Raw genomic sequence first — 18,665 nt, 5'->3', positions numbered from 1 at the left:
GTGATTAAAATATCACCAAAGCTTTATAATTCATAACCCGTTTTGGGATGTACTTTTATATTTTAATTCCAATTCTAAAGCCCGTAAACGTTCTTCTTTTTCAATTTCCATTTTCTTCAGTTCATGTTGTTCCTTCCTTTCCTTGATGCTATCTTCAAATTGTCGTGTTTTTAAATCAAATTCCATCTTAAATTTTTCTCTTTCAAATTCAATTTTTGTTCTTAAAAAATCATTTCTTTCGCTTTGTATAGCTGAAAGTTTGTCCAATGCATTTTTAGGAGCACATCTTTTTAATTTAGAAGCAAATTCCTGCACGGGTTTATTTTTTTGTCCTGACGTAGATGACGAAGTTGTTGGTGGAGATCGAGAAGTTGTTGGCTGAACCTCAACGCAGTCGCCTTCTGAAGAACTTAGTGCTGGTTCCTCTTCTAATATCATATATTCACGAATAGAAGTTAAAGGGCAGTCATCAATCGTAGAGCTATTTTCAAAACCACAGAAATCAGATTGTTCATTCAAGGAACTTTCGTGTTCTGGAGTACTACTAATTATCATGTTTGTAGTAACAGCACTATCGTAAACCGGAAACTGACATTCAGAATTTTTGGCCCCGAAAATGTTGTGAAGTTCCTCATAATATCTGCACATTTTTTTTAATTTTTCTGAAACAAATGTTTAAACTTCAGTTTCCATAAACTTTTAATACGATAATACTAACCTTGTACAGATGAAGCATCATTTTCAACTAATCCTGCTCCTGTAGATTTTCTCCAATTCTCCGCTTTGATGTAGGTCCTTTTAAGATTTTTTATTTTCCAGCGAATGAGGTCCCAGGTCGTATTTAATCCTGTGGATTCTATTAGCTTCCTATAGAAAATTTGGGCTGTCGGTTTCTAAAACAAAAGGGTAAAATTAGAACATGCATAAATTGTTTAAGCAACAAACTTACCTCAAACTCGTGATGCTCCTGTAAATATTCCAGCAATATCTTAACCTCCTCGTCAGTCCATCTTTTATTTTCTGCTCTTTTACGTGTTTTTTCTAAAACTTGCTTTTTTTGGTCTCCATTCTTTTATGTGTTTAATTTCTGCGCTACAAAAAAACACCGACACAAAACAAAACTCGTAACGAAGTGGCGGCAAAACAATCAGCTGTTCTCTACACCCTTGTAAAGTACAGTGAAATGTTTACAAGACTTTTAGGTCGAGTAAATTAACAACCCTGTGGTAAATTAAACTTTCATGTATTTTGTTGTTGTGGTGTTGTAAACACTTGTAGATCTACAATGTTAACAACATGTACAAGATCTACAATGCCACTTTACAACGATGAGTGAATACCGCTATTATTTTTTACATGGCATGCGCGCATGAGGCAACAATTTTAACAAAGCATACATTTTACCCAATTTTATGGGATTAACAAGAATTACTTTTTTAATTTTCAAATACAATACACACATAAACCTTTTTGGTACATTTATGTAAAACCGTACTTCTTTTTGTTCAAAAAGTACGCTTGTATACAATGACTTCAAAAACGCAACACTAGATGTGAAAATTACGAATGAGAGTCAAAACGGAAACCACGTTTTTGAGCAGTCAAACCTTATCGTGTGAAAACGTTCATAGTCTGGCATAAAGGCCAAACCCATGGTACAATAAAGTAGAGTTAGTAGTACGTTTATATATAACCGGATTTAACAAACCAACTGGGTTTTAAATGTCAATTCCATTACATATACGTCAAACAAATCCTCATAAAGAAGGGTAACCCTGCAAAAGGCTATAATATAAACATGGTTTAGGTCAGGTATGAAAATCACTAAAAAATACAACCCCGTAGCCATGGCTTAAAACGTCAACTGCCATGAAGCAGCAATAAAGGTAGATGTACCTACATGGTTAGTCGGTTTTACAAAAACATATGGAATTTAGAACTTCACTGTTTATGTTAAAAGTAGAAAATAGAATAAAAATAAAAATCACTTGATCTATGCCCCAGAATATTATTGCTAGAAAAGTGTTCCAAAAATAGCAAAAGTTGTACCTAAACATATGACACTGAAAACAAACAGGCAAATTATATCTTTTATATATCTTTTAGTTGACAAGTTTGGCTAATCTGACATGGTGATTGTTGGCATCCAAATTGCAGATACGTTGACATTTCAGCTAGAATTTTTACAATACATATTTGAATTTTTCCGTTCCTGTACTTTTAGAACAAATTTCAATTAATATCAATACTTGACAAATCATTATTTTTAAAAAATCAATTTAATTTTGCCACGCGAAAAAATGTGTTGTCCTTGTTTTCAATTTTATGAAATAGTTTTGCAGCAGAAATTTTTGTTGCAACAGTTCAATGACGCATCTACCTTTATTATTGCATAATGTCAACAACAGTAAAAAATGTCAACCCTGCTTTTGACAGAATAGGCCATAATAAAAAAAATTGTTATCAGCTGTGGCCTACCTCTAAATTATTCTACCATGGCCAAACCCATGGTACAATAATTCATAGGTAGGCCAGGTATGAGAATCGCCAAAAAAATACAACCCTGTCCTATATGGCTTAAAACGTCAAAATTGTTTTGATGAATGATAACGGATGAGTATACAAAGAAGAAGAAGAAGAACGAAATTTCAATTTCAATTTCTTTATTCAGTAATATGGAAGCCTTAAAGGCCAATAATATATTACACAGTACTAATGTTTAACCTGAGAATATTTAAAAATACATACATATAAAAAATTATTTGTGCAAAATAGTGCACTCAAAATTCGTATTTGTTCCCAATAATAAAAAGAATTTCAAAATAGGTGAGTAAATGGTCAAGGCAGCAGAAGCTATATTTCTGATTGAGTAGGTTGTGAAAGGTATGAACGCAATTTGAGACGAAACACATTATTGGAATGCGAAAATATCCTAAGCTCATGAGGTAATCTGTTCCAAATGCGTGCTATTCTAACTGTAAAGGATCTGGAATATTCAGACCGTACAACACGAGCTATAAATAACTGGGGATTTCTCGTAGATCTCGAAAATATAAAGGAAGAGCATAATGGAATAGGTTTGCCAGTTTTAATAACGTTGTAGAAGAGAATCAAATTCCGATATTTCAAAAAATTATGGAATGAGCAACCCAGAAACTCCTTAACATAGTCTGATATGTGATCTCGTACACGGACATTATAAACAAATCTAACAATAGTGTTAACAATCCGTTTGAGTTTACGAATAAGAGTACCTGTTGTACCAGAAATGACTTCTATCCCGTATATAACTTGCGACAATAATAGCGAATGGGCTAAAATAGTTTTCACTCGAGGTGGAAAGAACAAATTAGTAGATCTGATCCTGCGTAGAGTTCCCCAAACTCGACCATAAATAACATCAATGTGTGGCTTGAATGTAAGCCTGGCATCCAGCAATAAACCAAGGCATTTGTGTTTCTCGACAATCTCAACCAGGTCAGTTCCCACAAAAATGTCTAAATTAACCACTGATCTTTTAGACGGTTTAAATACCATAGCTTTCGTTTTAGAGGTGTTGACCTGTAACGAATTTGAAGATGTCCACTGCAAAAGCCTATCCAAGTAATAATTTATAGAACTTTCCAAGATGTCAATACCTGAACCACTTCCAGTAAATAACAGAAAAACATCGTCGGCATATATAAAAGTGCGGCATATTCGTGGGTTAAAAATAGTAGGTAAATCATTCATGAAATGTTGAAATGAAAACAAAACAGAGTTGAATTTTTTGATCAATAATAAATATCAACTCTGCATGTCAACACAGTTTTGACAGATTAAGCCATAACAAAAAAAATTGTAATCAGCTGTTAGCTGTGGCCTACCTAAGAATTATTGTACCATGGCCAAACCTATAGCTCTGCGTGTATTTTGTTTTCGTATTTTTGAACGCACACGCAAAACGCAGAGCTTTAGGTTTGGCCCTAAGACTAAAAGTAGGCAATAGGTCTGTACGATAAGTCCCAATTTACATTGGGCGAGTTTACTTGCGGCAATTGTCAGTTTGTTGGAGAGAGAGGTGAGGTACATGGTAACCCTTTGCCTCTCAGCACCCTCTCTCACCTACAAACTGACAATTGCCGCAAGTAAACTCGCCTAATGTAAATTGGGACTAACTTTCCCAGCAATAATTACTCGGCAACTTCTCTCAAGCTGGGTACATATTAGGTATGTTCGTTTACTCAACAATTTGTACAAATTTGTACAAGTTCAGTAACTTCTTGTAATCGGCTAAGGTATTTTGCATTGTACTGTAGAGTACACGAACGACATCCAGTAACAATTTGTACAAATTTTGAGTAAACGAACACACCTATTGTCAGTTTTGAATGTCCCATGGCACAATTACCCAGGTAGTGGCATCGTAAAATTTTGAATATGTTATGTCAAAACTTTCTTTATGTTGTTGGGGAAATTGCAACAAAAATAATTTTTTATAAAGGTATTTGACTTTTCATATTCGATCAGCTGGTGTGATACCACTACCTGGTAGTTCTGCCATGGAATGTCCATATTTCGCAATTATCGATAATTGTCAAAGTTCGGCCGAACTTTTATACCCTCCACCAAAATTAAATTGAAAGAGAATGGAATAATTAGTTTCCTTTCATCTACGAAAGTACTTAGCACCGCCTAATTACCAAATTTCAACCATTGTGGTGGGAAAATGAATTTAAAACCTCCAAAATACCGAATATCGGGAGGTACCGTTCTATGGAGATATATGAAAGCGTGGACTTATACCAACAAATTTCAGGTGAAAAGTTTTATACACCCAACGATAACTAAATACCAAATTTCAGCCATTTTGGTGCGATAATGAAGCTAAAACCTCCAAAATAGCGAATATCGGGAGGTACCGTTGTATGGGGGCTATATGAATGCGTGGACTTATACCAACAAATTTCAGGTGGAAAGTTTTATACACCCAACGATAATTAAATACCAAATTTCAGCCATTTTGGTAGGATAATGAAGCTAAAACCTTAAAAATACCAAAAATCGGGAGGTACCGTTCTATGGGGGCTATATCAAAACGTGGACCGATATATCCTATTTTCAATACCAAGCATCCTGCAAGTAATAACAACTTCTGTACCAAATATTGACTTTCTATCTTTAAAATTGCGAGCTGTATCTTGATTTCAACAGACAGATACTTACTTAGCTGGCCCATTACAGAACATTTGTTCTATAGGCCGAACTAAGAAAAGATCTCCAATTCTCTCTATTTGTTGCTTCGCTTTCTGGAATACCGCGCCTTTTCATCTCATCATCCACTTGTTTGCGCCATCTATTCCTTGGCCTGCCAATTCTGCGTGCACCGCCAAGCGGTCCGTGTTTATACACCTTTTTAACGGGGTCACCATCGCTCATTCTTATGATATGGCCTAGCCAACGCAATCGCTGCATCTCGATACGTTTAACAATATTGTTGTACAGCAGATACAGCTCGTGGTTCATGCGACGTCTGTATTCACCGTCAACGCAGATTGGTCCGTAGAATTGTTCTATCAAACACACTAAGCACTGCCATGTCTGCTTGCGCAAGTACCCAGGCTTCGGAGCCATACATCAACGGGTAGTATCAGTGTTTTGTAGAGCGTTATTTTTGTTTGACGAGATGTGGCTTTGTTTTTAAACTGCTTACTTAAACCAAAGTAGCATCTGTTGGCCAATACAATTCTTCTTTTTATTTCACAACTGATGTTGTTTGTTGTGTTTACGGAGGTGCCGAGGTAGACGAAGTCTTTTACTACCTCAATATTATAGAAACCAACTTCCACAGTCGGTCCGAGATCAATGGACGCATTGCGCGTCGACACCATCAACTTGGTCTTCTCACCGTTTACCGCCAGACCCACGTTAGCAGATTCTCCTTCGACCTTCATAAAGGTATCAGTTACTTCTTTTACTGATCGGCCTATGATGTCTATATCATCAGCATAAGCAAGTAACATGTGACTATTGGTGTAGATTGTGCCACTTCTTTTGACGTTTGCCTCTCGTATAACCTTTTCCAGCAGGATGTTAAAGAGATCACACGAAAGGCTGTCTCCTTGTCTGAAACCTCTTTTGGTACCAAACTCTTCGGAGAGGTTCTTTCCTATTTTAACTGCGGACCTCGTGTCAGTTAAAGTCATTTTGCAAAGCCGGATGAGCTTTGCGGGAATACCAAATTCAGACATGGCTTGGAATACCTTTGAACGCAGCGGGCTGTCGAAGGCTGCTTTATAATTGACAAAAAGGTGGTAGGTGTCGATCTGCATCTCTTGGGTCTTCTCCAGGATTTGCCGCAGGGTAAATATCTGGTCAATGGTAGTACACGTTCTTCCTGCCAGATGGTGCTAACTAGCTGATGAATACACCTTATCAGCGTGTCGCCTCCGGTTTTGAACAGCTCGGCTGGTAAGCCATCGGCTCCTGCTGCCTTATTATTCTTCAGCCGATTTATTGCTGTCTTTACCTCATCTTGGCTGGGCGGTATACATTCAATACCATCTTCTGGGATTGGGACTGTGGTATCTTCGTCGTCTTCGCTGCTATTAGATACCAACAGTTTTGAAAAATGTTCTTTCCATATCCTGAGTACACTATCTGTATCAGTTACCAAATTACCTTGCTGGTCTCTACAGGAGGATGTGCCTGTACCAAAGCCATCAGTTTGATGCTTGACTCTTTGGTAGAATTTTCGGACTTCATTCTGGCTCCTGTACATCTCGATTTTTTCACACTCCCGCTTTTCCATCTCTCTCTTTTTCCTGCGGAAAAGACGTTTCTCCTCTCTCCTTTTCTCCCTGTATCTCTCTCGTGCGCTACGCGTTGCTACGGATTGTCCCTATATGCCGCATGGACATGACAGATGGACATGGTTAAATCGACATAGAATTTTATGCTGATCAATAATAGGCCTGTTCGATAACTTCGCAAGTAAAAAGTATTTGTAAGTTCTTGCAACTACTTGCAAGTGATTCTCATTTCTCTTTAACTGAACAAGTTTGTTATCGAACAGCATTTTGTAAAAGTTTTTACAAATTTGTACAAACTTTTGGGTTACCGTACAGACCTAATATATATACAGGGTAATCATGAATATTTCCCTCGGAATTTTCCGCACGGAAAATAATTTAAAAAAGTGAAATTCTTTCAATATTAATATTTTAAAACGTTGGAAACTACTAGAATCCCTTAATTATGGAATATTCCATCTGAATTGGCAAAAATATTCCCTGTTTAGACATAAATGATTATGTTATGATTTGTAACTTATTTAATGACCTGTACGCTAATGTTCCACTTGTGCGGAGACGATTAACTTTAGATGAGGATAATTGGATGAAATGCAGGAATATTCAATCTGCCAAAAGTTTAAGGGATTTAGCATACAAGGCATATTTGGAAGATCGTTGTCCTACTAGGTGGTCTACTTTTTGTAGATACAGAAATAGAGCTAAGAGGATTATTCGCTCTGAAAGACGTAGGTATTATATGAGACATTTCCGTAACCTTGGTTCCAGAGATATGCGGAGGTTGCTTAGGAGACATGGTTGTGTTGATGGCAATAATATTTATAACAATTGCGATGTTGAAACTGTTAGTGATTTTTTTGTGCGGAGTGTTACACCTCCTACTAGTATTGGCGATGCCTTGGAACCTTTTGATGACAATGAAATGTCATTTTCGTTTTCTTGTGTCACTATTGAGGATATTGTTAATGCAATCAATAAAATAAAATCTAAATCGGTTGGCGTTGATAAAATTTCCATTGAATTTCTAAAATTAATTTTTCCTCATATCTCTCATTTGATGTTGGATTTAATGAATACAATTTTGACTACCTCGGAGTTTCCTGGGTCTTGGAAACTAGCCCGAGTAATACCGATTCCGAAAGCATCTAATGTTCGAGGTCCTGAAGACTTGAGGCCAATTTCCGTGCTTCCAGTTTTGTCAAAAATCTGTGAGCATCTTTTGAAGGATCAGATTCTGATGCATACTAGGACAAAAATATTTGAAGGACAACATGCATTTCGCACTGGCCATAGTACGACATCACTTCTTTTGCATTTGACTGAATCTATTAGACAACACCTAAATAGTAAAAGAGCTAGTACACTAGTTTCTTTAGATATTTCCAAGGCTTTCAACTCGATTTCTTATAATATTTTAATAAAGAAACTAAAAAATAACTTCAACTTCTCTTTTTCGGCCTGTAGGTTGATAATGTCGTTTGTTGTTGGTAGATCTCAATTTGTTGAGATGGATGGTGTCTGTTCTAGCACTGTATCCCTTGCTTCTGGTGTTCCTCAAGGTTCAGTCCTGGGTCCCTTACTCTTCACTCTCTATGTTAATGATTTATCAGAATGCATCAATCCTAATGTGTGCTCTTTATTTATTTTTGCTGATGATGTAATGCTGGTTTTTCACTCGGAGCTGGATGATACGGGCTATTTAGAAAGAAATATAAATTGTTGCTTGTCCGATATATTGAGATGGACAAATCGAAACTCATTACATATAAACCCTTTGAAAACAAAAGCCATTATATTTGGTTCTCATTCATATGATATTAGCATTATGATAGGGAATTCAAGAGTGGATATTGTTGATAGGCATAAATGTTTAGGTGTCATTATGGACAACAAATTAGATTTCGGTTTCCATATCGACAGTTTGCAAAGTAAAATATATCTTATTCTACGGAGATTGTACACTACGGGTATTTACTTGCCCTTACGGGTAAGGGTTAAACTTGCCCATGCACTTTTAATGCCACATGTATTATACGCCCTTGAGATCATATCTGGTACAACTGAGCAGAATCTTACTAAATTACAGCACGTTCTGAACACAATAGTAAGATTTGTCTACAATGTTCGAATTCGGGAGCATATATCTGAGTTTGTATTAAGATTTCTAGGCTCTTCGTTTAGTAGATATGTAGACTTGAGGAATATTTTGTTTTTTTACAAAACTATTAAATCCGGTTCGCCTCATTCGTTGTGTAATTTATTTACGTTTCTTCACTCAATTAGGAATATACAAATTAATATTCCTCTGATTCATAACTCTTATTATGAAAATTCTTTTGTTGTACGCATTGCAAGGTCTTGGAACTATCTTCCTCTTACATTACGTGTTTTTTCGCATACTAATATTGCTTTTCGTTTGAAATTGTGTCGTCACTTTTCCTCGAACTAGGATTTTCTATTATTTATTTATGTAATTTTAATGCATCTGTTGCTAATGGGCCATTTATGCTATAATACAAAATATAGTCTGTAAAGGAAATATGGCTGGGGAGCCGATACCACTAATCGTGAGATTAATTTAGTTACGTTATCAGGTTTATTTACTATGTAATACATTATCTGGCCACGAAGGCTTCTGTATTACGAATAATGAAATAAAATAAAATAAAAAAATAAATATGGAAATAAAAAATTGTGAAATTCGGGAAAGGGAACAAATTCCGCACGGAATTTTTATTCATGATTGCCCTGATACTTTATTGGGTCTCCGACGAATATTTCGATGCATTACAAACGAAATGACAAATTTAATTATACCTTCTATATGGTGGAGGGTATAAAAAATAATTTAGCAGAAAATTTTCTAAAACGTGCAATTTTGTTGCAAATGTATTGGCCACCACTGTTACATATATATGTAAATATATAAATATATATGTAAATTTCCTTGACAACAACAATGTTGTTTTGTAAATTTGTTAGTTGTTGCAATTCATGCATCTACCTTATATAAATATGCCTTGCAAGTAACCAGGCCCGAATTGCATCTGATTCAGATTTATGACAAGCAAAATAATAACGTCCTTTCATCATCTTGACGCCATCACCCCAAACTCGCTGTGAACTGCTTCGGGAAGAAGCGTTAAAGTACTACTTTATCATGAAGTAGTTTAGGGGTCGATTATGGATAGCAACTCAACTGTAGTTGCGTTGCCAGAAGAGAAAATCATGCAATTAAAATGAGTGAAAAGACGGAAATTGTTGTCAAATCCAATCAATATCAGTGTTTTGAACCTTCAGATATTAATTTAATTGTAAAAAAGTGTAAATTTTAATGCGGAAATAAAAAAATATATTACTAAATTGCTGTGGGCAACGGTTGCTATCCATAATCGACCCCTTAATTTTCTTTTGCTGGATAGGTATACAATTTTCAAAAATTGAGACCTGTACGACGTCATCTTTGTCCGATTCAGACTTATAGCAAGCTAAATATTAAACAACTTTGTTTATTTTTTCATCTAGAGACGCACGACAGACAACACAACTCCTACATATTGTAGGTACTTTAATCAATTTGTCTTTTCAATAACAAATGTATAAGCACAAACATACAACCTACACACGGTCAGCTCCCCAATGAAATACATACCTCTTAAATTTGACATTGTCCCCGCAAATCTCAGACGTTTTATTTTTCATCGTCGCATTAATTTGATCTTGTCTTTTCAATTGTTGGTCGGTCTTTTGTTGAAATCATAAAGTATTGAAATATATGACTGACTCTTCTAATTGTTAATTCACCTTGGCAAATTTCTTCTCACTCACCAAATGAGAGTTACGTATAAACTTGTCCCCCAGCCATTCAAGATTAATTTGTTGATTAATTTAAATAACCTGATATTCTTTGGCAAAAATAAAAACTTTTACTTTCCTAGATCTGCTAAATTATAAACGTGTGCATTCGATACCGTCAACAAATGACGACTTCCATGATGTCATCACAATTTATGTTTAAATTGAATGACAAATGTTGTTTACAAAAAAAATCGTGGTTATTTGATACAAAATACACAATTATGACGTCATGGTTTCACAATTTGTACCACAACTCAAAAGGTTGTCATTTTCATTACTGTTAATTGCGCCACTATGGCACTAATAATGAAAATCCTATGAAAAATTCTTCATGCTGCATTTAACAAAACAAAAAAAAAATAGTGTCTTTTGTACACTAAAAACTCTTTGACGTCATGACGCTTTATAAATTATACCGAAACTCATAATCATGGTGGTATCCAACAACTGAAAATGTGTTACCCTCCTTTTTATTAATGTTAATTGCGCTATTTTTGTATCTTCTAATAAAAATTCTAATGGATACGCTTTTATGTTGCATTTTTGTTTGGACAGACACTCTGCACCGTCAGCCAGCCAATACCACCATGACATCAGAATTTAGGCATATTTTGTTTTGTACGTACGCAAAAACAAGGTTCATTGAACGCAACTCTAAAAACGGAACAAATGCCATAGATGGATGAATGGGATGGATAGATGGAGAGAGGGAAATGGTGAGTCATACGCCTTTCATTCTAAGCAGCCAAGCTAACAAAACGCGGAATTGCATGTCTGTTTTCGTGCTTATTCCTTCTATCATCTACCAATTACTTCTATGCCGATAACTAATAGAATGAGTATTTTTGCTTTAATGACTCTGACGACTACGCCCAATTACCATAACCTGAGAAACAGGCCGGCCAAAAACAGTTTTCCTAATTGCAAAACAAAATGAAAGGAGAGGAGGGTTCTTCCAACACCACCCCACCACAACCAAACTACTAAATAAGAAGTCTGTTTTAGGAATTTATGTTAGATTAGAACATTATTTTTTATTTGTTATTTTCGAAACTTTTCTCTTGTTTAAGATGTTGTTGATGGATTGGTTTTGTTGTTGTGGTTTGTAGAGAGTTTTTTAGTTTAGTTTTCTTCCACTTCAGCCTCTTGTTCTTCCTCGAATTCTGCATCTTCGTCAGCAGTAGCTTCTTGGTATTGTTGGTATTCGGAGACCAAGTCGTTCATGTTGCTTTCGGCTTCTGTGAATTCCATTTCGTCCATACCCTCACCAGTGTACCAATGCAAGAAAGCTTTCCTGCGGAACATAGCAGTGAATTGTTCGGAGATACGTTTGAACAATTCCTGGATGGCGGTGGAGTTGCCAATGAATGTTGCAGACATTTTCAAGCCTCTGGGTGGGATGTCACACACGGCTGTCTTTACGTTGTTGGGGATCCATTCGACAAAGTAGGAGCTGTTCTTGTTTTGGATGTTTAGCATTTGTTCGTCGACTTCCTTCATGGACATACGGCCACGGAAGATGGCAGCTACGGTCAAGTAACGGCCATGACGAGGATCACAAGCAGCCATCATGTTCTTGGCGTCGAACATTTGTTGTGTGAGTTCGGGGACTGTGAGAGCACGGTATTGTTGCGAACCTCTAGATGTAAGAGGAGCAAAACCAGGCATGAAAAAGTGAAGACGGGGGAAGGGAACCATGTTGACGGCCAATTTACGGAGATCAGCATTCAATTGGCCGGGGAAACGCAGACAGGTAGTTACGCCAGACATGGTCAGCGAAACCAAATGGTTCAAATCGCCGTATGTGGGTGTGGTAAGTTTCAAGGTGCGGAAACAGATGTCATAGAGGGCTTCATTGTCAATGCAGTATGTTTCGTCTGTATTCTCAACCAACTGATGGACTGAGAGTGTGGCGTTGTAGGGTTCTACAACTGTATCAGATACTTTGGGGGAAGGTACAACGGAGTATGTGTTCATGATTCTGTCGGGGTATTCTTCGCGGATTTTGGAAATGAGCAAGGTACCCATACCGGAGCCGGTACCACCGCCCAAAGAATGTGTCAATTGAAAACCTTGTAAGCAATCGCATGACTCAGCCTCCTTTCTTACAACATCTAAGACAGAGTCGACCAACTCTGCACCTTCTGTGTAATGGCCCTTAGCCCAGTTGTTACCGGCACCAGATTGGCCGAAAACAAAGTTGTCTGGGCGGAAAATTTGTCCGAAAGGTCCTGAACGAACTGAATCCATGGTACCGGGTTCTAAATCGACCAAGACAGCACGGGGTACATATTTACCACCAGAGGCTTCGTTATAATATACATTGATGCGTTCCAATTGCAAGTCACTGTCGCCATGGTAGGCACCAGTGGCATCAATGCCATGTTCGTCGGAGATGATTTCCCAAAACTGTAAAAAAGAAAAGAAGAAAAAAAAGGATTAGAAAATCATTTAGTTATAGGGAGGCAGATGTTTCATAATAGTAGCTATCTTAAAAAAAGTACCTATGATTCTTATAAAAAGCAAGGATGTTGTAATGCAATGTATGTTACTACCCTACCCCACCAAATGTATATAGGTATGTACTTGGGTGGTACATATGTATATATATGTGGCTATTTTTCTATAGTATATAGAGAAATGGTGCAATTGGTATACACACCATTACATGGTGAGTAATCATCGCCTTTGCAGACTATGAAAATTCTGATGAGTCACCAAATTATGTCCTTACGCAGCCTTGCAGACTGGCAGCAGTCAGCCCAGGGGTTGAAAAGAAACGGTTCACATGGCAACTGCAAAAACAATGACTCATTCACAGGACATTTTTCATGGCTTTTATCGATTTACTCTTTTTTCCAAGCAACATGACCTTAATAACCAAAAGAAAATTGGTATACAGAATACAACAATAACGACAACAAAATGTTCATCATCATCATCATCTCTTCTTAACAACGCCCGGCGGCGGCCCAATTGTAAGACAATAATAAAAAACTAGAGACAGTTAAGCCAATAAGTGACACAAAAACAACAACTTCAAGAAAACTACTTTGGCTGCTGCTGCTGCTGACATCACCTTTTCATGTGGCCATAAATGGAGAGTTAACCAGCAATGCAGTCAATCAACCAATTTATGTAGGTTGATGGTTGATGGTGGTGATCGTTGTTATAGAATACAACAACAACAACGACATAAACAACAATCTACAGTAATAAAAATAATAATAAAATAAGCCAACTTGAGACAACGACAGATGTGCGGCGGCGATGATGATGTCGACTACAACATCTTACGTAGGAGTCGAGCTTTAATCTAGATATGTTTGTTGGTTGGTTGTTCATTTGTTGTCTATCAAAACAACTTTAACCGACCATTCAACCGTAAGCAATTACTCAGTTTTTGCGGAGGTTGACTTCAATGAAAAAGGTCGTCTAAGTCTGAGATCACCACCACGCCATATGGTCGACGACGGTTTAAACCAGTCTTATGTTGGTGTGGTCTTCTCCACCTCCTCCTCTGCATTTTCTTCTAAGAACCCCCTACACAAAACAATAAATTTCCCATCCCAATGCAGTTTTATGAGGAACAAATATACATATAATTGCCCCCACCATCAATCATCATTGTGAAAAAATCTATAGCAGAATTATCAGTAGTAAGCAAGTTATGCAAAATGATGTCATCACCTAAAAGAAGGGAAAAAATAACCAAACAAAACACACACCACTACTCTCTAATTCATGGAGTTGTTTTTTTTCTACTGCTAAAGAAGCCTAGCATTCATTTATTCTCGACTCTTGAGTTTATTTAAAGCATTAGAGTAGCAAAAACAGGCACAAAGTAATTAAGTAGAATTCCATTGGCTGGTTGGCTTTATCAAGAGGCTACTTTTAGAAATATTCTACACTCTTGTCGTTCTTCGTCTGTTTGTTGTTGCTGCTGCTGCTGCGGCTGTTTGGCATTCCAGTGCAGATGTTTCTTTTTTGTCTATCTACTATTGTTGCCTACTACTACTGCTGCTCTTTTTTCAACCTACCCCTCAACATTTACAGTTACATCAATAAACCGCACCCAAAGGCCGACCGACCGACCATCTTTTTCAAGAGTACATAAATATGTATACAGCTTTTTGCTACCTACTTTTGCAATATAACGCTGCTGCTATTCGTTTTGCAAAAAAATAAGAGAAACTAAAAGAAAGTAGGAAAGCGGCACCGCCCGGCTTTTTCTTCTTATCGATATGATTCATTCGTGTGCTGTTAGTAATTGCTAAGCAAATTTGAATTCATTTTTGCCATCTACCTTCTACACCATCTTTCGTGTTAGAGTAATGCAAATCTTACAATTTTTCGCTACAACTGTACTTGAGCTTATTTGCTGCTGCTCTTGGCATTCGCTTTTTTCTTTTTGTACTATTTTTTTTTAAACTTTAGCTAACATTAAATTGTTTTTTAATGCCGGTCAAACAATTTGTCGGCAGAGAGAAAAGATGAAACAAAAAACAAGTTTTGCACATTGCGGCGTCACCATATATCAAAATTATAAAAATAGCGGCATTATTAGCAAAAGATAGTGCTACAAAATGGCGACTGCTGCTTTGCTTCTTGTACATACCGAGGTGGAAATTTAAAGAGAAAAACTAACACCGCAACCTTTCACTTTTGCAAAAATAAAAATTTAACACACAACTTAAAAGATATTTTATCTTATTTCTTGCACTTACCTTAGCTCCGATTTGGTTTCCGCATTGACCGGCTTGAATGTGTACAATTTCCCTCATTTTGAAGTATTTGGTTTATTTAATAAGTTACAATATATAATAAAAAATGCAAATTTGACAAAACTTTCACGCACAACCACAATGGCGAACTGTCAAACACTTTCTGAATTGAAGAACGCGAAGCGATTTGCTTTTATGCACGCAGCAACGCCCAAGCAAAATTTGCGCCAACGCCAACGCTTTGCAGAGCAGAATTCTGCTTTGCAGAACCCGAGTTGTATTTTCAACAATTTCTGCTACTCTTTGCAGACAACTACGGGCAGGAACGATTTTTTGTTATTTAAATGTGGCAACTATTGAGAAGGAAAAATCAACTCTGCCATCTATAGGACAAAACCTATAACTCTGCGTGTTGCGTGTGCGTTTAATAAAACAAAATACATGTATTTCTATTTGAAATACATGTATTTTGTTTTTGTATTTTTGAACGCACACACAACATGCAGAGTTATGGATTTGCCCTTATGCCAGGTTTACACTTGCGCTCCAAAATACACTGGATTTCACGAAATCCTGAAATAAACACCTGGTGTTTACAAACATATCACAATGATCAAGGTAGATGCATATGCGCAGCTGATCGAACATGAATTTTCAAAAAAAGTTGTAAATTGAATTAATCATCAATAATATACGACAGTATAGAACTTTACAACTTTATTTGGAAAATTATCGTAAAATTATCTATATATCGTATTAATTGTGTATAGTACCAACAAATTAAAAATAATGATTTTATCGTTGAGACTTCGTTATAATAAATATTGATAGATAAAAGTTGTGCGCAGGTCCTGCACAATATTAGTACTTGCAGTAGTTTTCCCGTTTAGTGCTAAAAATGCGTTCCCGCACTCCGAAATCAAACAAGACTTGCACTTCTACTTAAGCAAAAATAGCGCCGAATAACAAACACCCTCTTCTCCTGTTTTCTGCCATACAATTCTGGCCTAGTAGAAAATAGCAGTAAGCATGTTCATTGGCATTTAATATGATAGCTGATACGTTGATTTTGACATTTATGCTGGAGTTTTTGCAATTTCCGTCATTTTTCCGTTCCCGTATTTTTTAAGAAATTTGTATGGGGAAACGATTTCTGACAATTCGCTCTTTTTTTCTAATATTACCATTATAAAGTACGGGAACACAATGAAAAATAGCATTGTAACAAAGTAATTTAATATTTTTTTTACATTGTTTAAAAATTTTGATACTAAAATTTTTTGTTGCAGCAATTGACCATCTACCTTGTTTATTGTGATACGTGAAAAGTGTTGCAATTTTTCTCATTTTAAGCAAAAACAGGGTTGTATATCATGTGTACTGTGATTTCGATGTTGATTTCGCTGAAATCACGAAATGAGATGATTTCATTTTTGTATGCGAAATCATGATAATTTTTGCTTGATTCCGCGCGAAATCACGAAACGCCTTCGAAACCACGAAACGACGCCGAAAGTAAACTAAGCATAGGTCTTCATATCTGATGAAAGAATAAAAGAGCACCATCCCAGCAAAAAGTTTGCAACCGCTGATGCAGGTTAATCACTAGAACAATTGCCGCTGGAATACATCTTTTCCTATTAATTCACCTATGAATTTTACAAGAGAGCGCGCAGCTGGGATGCACTCCATTTTGCTTCCACGGCACACAGCTAGGATGCACTCTATTTTCGATCCAAATCACAGCCTTTGATGTAGTGTTTTGGATTGAATTTAAATGCAATCTAAAGATGCTATAAAATGCAAGCCATTGCAAATATCCCAAAATAAATAAAATACATTGCTTATTCGTGTAAAACAAGAATATTAACTTTATTACACTAATACTAATTATAAAAACTGTCCATTAAATTTGATCGTAACTAAGTTTACTTCCTCTACTCTGCTTTTTATGACATCGAAATTGATATTGCTTCATCAACGAAATGGTTTTTCATTTTTCCTCCTACTTCTGTTCAGATTTCCAAAAAACACCAACTCCACTTCAAAAATAATTAGCGTCTCGTGAATTACAGCAATGTTCATAACTTTAGTTTGTGTTTCTTTATTTCTTAATAAAAGTAGAAACACAACGCCTTTTGTTGCTTGCTTCACGCTCAATTTCAAGTAATTTAAAGGCCAGTTAATACTTCCCAGCAAAAAATTTTTTAAGTTGTGCAATTGGAGTTATCATTTCACAACATCTTTCGATGTAGTCCAATAGAGTTATGAAAAATGCACTCCGTTCGATACATTTTTTGTCTGTTCCTTTACTTTTGAAAGTGGTAAAACCGGCAAAAGTAGCAAAAGTTGTAAGCTTCTCCCATATGAATGGTATGATGTCTGAACTAAAGGAACGCTTTTCGAGTAAAAAGTGGCAAAACTTGAAGATTCTTGCACGTAAAGGAACAGAGCTTTTTTAGCAGTTGCTGTAGAGATTCCTACAGGAAAAACAGTTGGTTGATCCCTACACATTTCTTCACAAGAGTGTATACATTTCGAAGAATTTGTTATAAAATGAAGAAATAACAACTTAAGTTGCGAACATTTTTGCGATAATTCACGAGACGGAAATTTTTAATGGAGAGGTGGAGTCCATGTCAAAAGCTGAACTAGTGATGGGAAGGCAACATATAACAACTTTAGGATGATGAAAGAAAATCAGATGCGCTTGGATTAAATCGAGAACGGAGGAAGTAAGCTCAAATGTGATTGAATTTAATGGAACCTTTTTTTTAATTTGTGTTTATATAATAAAGTTCTTTGTGTTGTATATGTCTGAACTAAAGGAACGCTTTTCGAGTAAAAAGTGGCAAAACTTGAAGATTCTTGCACGTAAAGGAACAGAGCTTTTTTAGCAGTTGCTGTAGAGATTCCTACAGGAAAAACAGTTGGTTGATCCCTACACATTTCTTCACAAGAGTGTATACATTTCGAAGAATTTGTTATAAAATGAAGAAATAACAACTTAAGTTGCGAACATTTTTGCGATAATTCACGAGACGGAAATTTTTAATGGAGAGGTGGAGTCCATGTCAAAAGCTGAACTAGTGATGGGAAGGCAACATATAACAACTTTAGGATGATGAAAGAAAATCAGATGCGCTTGGATTAAATCGAGAACGGAGGAAGTAAGCTCAAATGTGATTGAATTTAATGGAACCTTTTTTTTAATTTGTGTTTATATAATAAAGTTCTTTGTGTTCTTGTTTTACACAAATAATAAATGCGTTTTATTTATTTTGGGATATTT

General features: G+C 36.2%; 2 protein-coding genes across 2 annotated transcripts; both read right to left on the bottom strand.

Moving 5' to 3' along the window:
• On the bottom strand, positions 1 to 1,060 carry LOC141386498 (uncharacterized). Its single transcript, XM_073955075.1, has 3 exons — positions 950 to 1,060; positions 719 to 893; positions 1 to 662 (listed from the first exon to the last, which is right to left on the bottom strand). The coding sequence occupies exon 3, from the start codon at positions 646 to 648 to the stop codon at positions 31 to 33; it is 618 nt and encodes a 205-aa protein (XP_073811176.1). The 5' UTR covers positions 649 to 662; positions 719 to 893; positions 950 to 1,060; the 3' UTR covers positions 1 to 30.
• Positions 1,061 to 11,657: 10,597 nt separating this feature from the next.
• On the bottom strand, positions 11,658 to 15,680 carry LOC141404675 (tubulin beta-1 chain). The gene is made up of 2 exons (XM_073988250.1): positions 15,377 to 15,680; positions 11,658 to 13,058 (listed from the first exon to the last, which is right to left on the bottom strand). The coding sequence occupies exons 1-2, from the start codon at positions 15,431 to 15,433 to the stop codon at positions 11,772 to 11,774; spliced, it is 1,344 nt and encodes a 447-aa protein (XP_073844351.1). The 5' UTR covers positions 15,434 to 15,680; the 3' UTR covers positions 11,658 to 11,771.
• Between the last annotated feature and the right edge of the window lie 2,985 nt (positions 15,681 to 18,665).

This window comes from Musca autumnalis, unplaced genomic scaffold (assembly GCF_047663935.1).
Source record: "Musca autumnalis isolate F117 unplaced genomic scaffold, ASM4766393v1 scaffold_5, whole genome shotgun sequence".
In the NCBI taxonomy this organism is placed as follows: Eukaryota; Metazoa; Arthropoda; class Insecta; order Diptera; family Muscidae; genus Musca; species Musca autumnalis.
This window is presented reverse-complemented; position numbering and strand designations above follow the sequence as displayed.